Source organism: Penaeus monodon, chromosome 29, assembly GCF_015228065.2.
Source record: "Penaeus monodon isolate SGIC_2016 chromosome 29, NSTDA_Pmon_1, whole genome shotgun sequence".
Taxonomy (NCBI): Eukaryota; Metazoa; Arthropoda; class Malacostraca; order Decapoda; family Penaeidae; genus Penaeus; species Penaeus monodon.
The window spans coordinates 28,678,706-28,680,936 of NC_051414.1; the positions used below are offsets into that span (position 1 = coordinate 28,678,706).

At 40.4% G+C, this 2,231-nt stretch overlaps 1 protein-coding gene across 1 annotated transcript in view; it reads left to right on the forward strand.

The window, feature by feature from the left end:
• Positions 1 to 2,231, forward strand: part of LOC119591822 (mucin-2-like) — a 9,846-nt gene that overhangs the window by 2,534 nt on the left and 5,081 nt on the right. The window contains exon 4 of the mRNA XM_037940566.1: positions 3 to 1,419. Within this exon, the coding sequence (XP_037796494.1) occupies positions 3 to 1,419 (1,417 nt within the window). The remainder of the gene's footprint in view (positions 1 to 2; positions 1,420 to 2,231) is intronic.

Below are 2,231 nucleotides of genomic sequence, written 5' to 3' on the forward strand. Positions count from 1 at the left end.
AGCGAGAGGCAGGAGCTGCTGATACAACAGCAGACACCACCACCGTTGCAGACACTACAACCGTTGCAGATACCACAACTGTTGCTGACACCACCACCGCTGCAGATACTACAACTGTAGCTGACACTACAACTGTAGCAGACACTACAACTGTAGCTGACACTACAACTGTAGCAGACACCACAACTGTAGCTGACACTACAACTGTAGCAGACACCACAACTGTTGCTGACACCACAACTATAGCTGACACCACAACTGTAGCAGACACTACAACTGTAGCAGACACTACAACTGTAGCAGACACCACAACTGTAGCAGACACTACAACTGTAGCAGACACTACAACTGTAGCAGACACTACGACTGAAGCAGACACTACAATTGTAGCAGACACTACAATTGTAATTGGTACTACAGATGTAGCAGACGCTACAGCTACAGGAGAAACCACAGCCAGGGCAGATACTACAGGAGACACTACAATTTTATCAGGTACTACAAACATAGTAGACACTACACTTACACTTGACACTGCAACTGTAGACACTACAACCATAGCAGACACGGTAATCGCAACAGACACTACAATCACGGCGGGCGCCACAAACAAAGTAGGTACTACAGCAACAACTAATGGAGAAACCATAACTATACCAATGGTCACATCCAAAGGAGGCACTACTACTTCAGCAGAAACTATAACCATACCTACAATCATAATAGACTTTACAACCAAAGAAGATACTAGAGCAGACACTGTAACCTTGGCAGACACATTAGATGCAACAGGCAGTACATTAACAGATACCATAGTTATGACACACACTATGGTAACAGGCAAAACGGCTGTAACAGATAGTACAGCAGAAGAGGTTATTATTACTGCAACAGACACTGCTACGGTAGCAGACGTCATAAACACAGCTGACGCGACTATAGCAATTACTACAGCCGCACAAGTCACTGCAACAGATGCTGATACAAAAGGAGATATTACAGCTGAAACAACAGATGCCCCAAAACAAGCAGTCACCGCAACGACTGAAGCTGCTGAAACAACAGCCAGCGTAAATTCCGAATTGAAGACTATTATAACTAGCTTTAAGACTCTAATAGTTAGTCTTGACGATATTATAGAGAGTGGAACTGCTAGTGAAATAGATGTACAAAAAGTTGTCATTGATGGATTAAGAGAAAGCATTGATGCTATAGTAGCACAACTATCTGGCAATGGAGATAGCATATTAACTGAAAGTATAAAATCTTCTGCCAGTGAAGTGGCAACCAGTATAGATGAAGCAAAATCCTGGGTGTATATTGAACGACAGGAAATCCGAACTGGGATTACTGAGGTGAATCAACTGTTGCTGCAATATGGTGCCACTACAATTTACCTGGAACCGCTTGTTACAGGAGGTAAGAAATGTATGAGGGAACTGTACGCATTTGCCAACTATAAGAACATTTATGGATATCACCTTGCCCACTACCAATCCCCTTCACATCAGATGGGAGGACATCATCACAGAACGGGGTCCCATTATTCTGAAGATGGGTTCGTTTACATGTTTTGCATAACTGACAACTATCGGACAGAAAAAAATGTTATAAAAATAACCCCAGATCAGGTGCCATATAAATGTATCTCTTAGCAGGTGCGTAATAATTCCACTACATTTATTTATTCTATTATCTATTCATTTACTTTTAACAATCCTGTTTGTCGTCCTTTATTCAGAATATCCTACCATCTCAAAGGAAAAGCAGTTTATTAAGTTCTTAGTGCACAACTACCACCGTTTTCAGGTGAAGAGAGCACTGCTGGTGGGTGTCCACGACTGTCTTTTTTGTACAAGTGTGTTTTTTGTTCATACAATAGTCTATCTTGCTACTTAAGTATTTATAAACAACAGAGCTGTTCAACTTGCAAGGACAGTAAACCTTAAGTGGGGGTGGATAGGTGGGTAAACAAAATCAAGTCCATTTCCCTGGATTTAATTATAACTTCGGTTTATCTCATATTACATATAAATTTGTACATACCATGGTGGCTTTATGCTTGAATTTACAAAATGTAATACTACCGAAATAGTTACATCTACGACTAAACTGCCCCTTGTACAGAATATACAAATTCAAATTAAGAGCAAAACAGCTTTTCTTTGGTTAATTGTAGAACATAAACGTAAAAAGGTTAGAAAAAATAGGACTGCAAAAGGTGAAAGCCT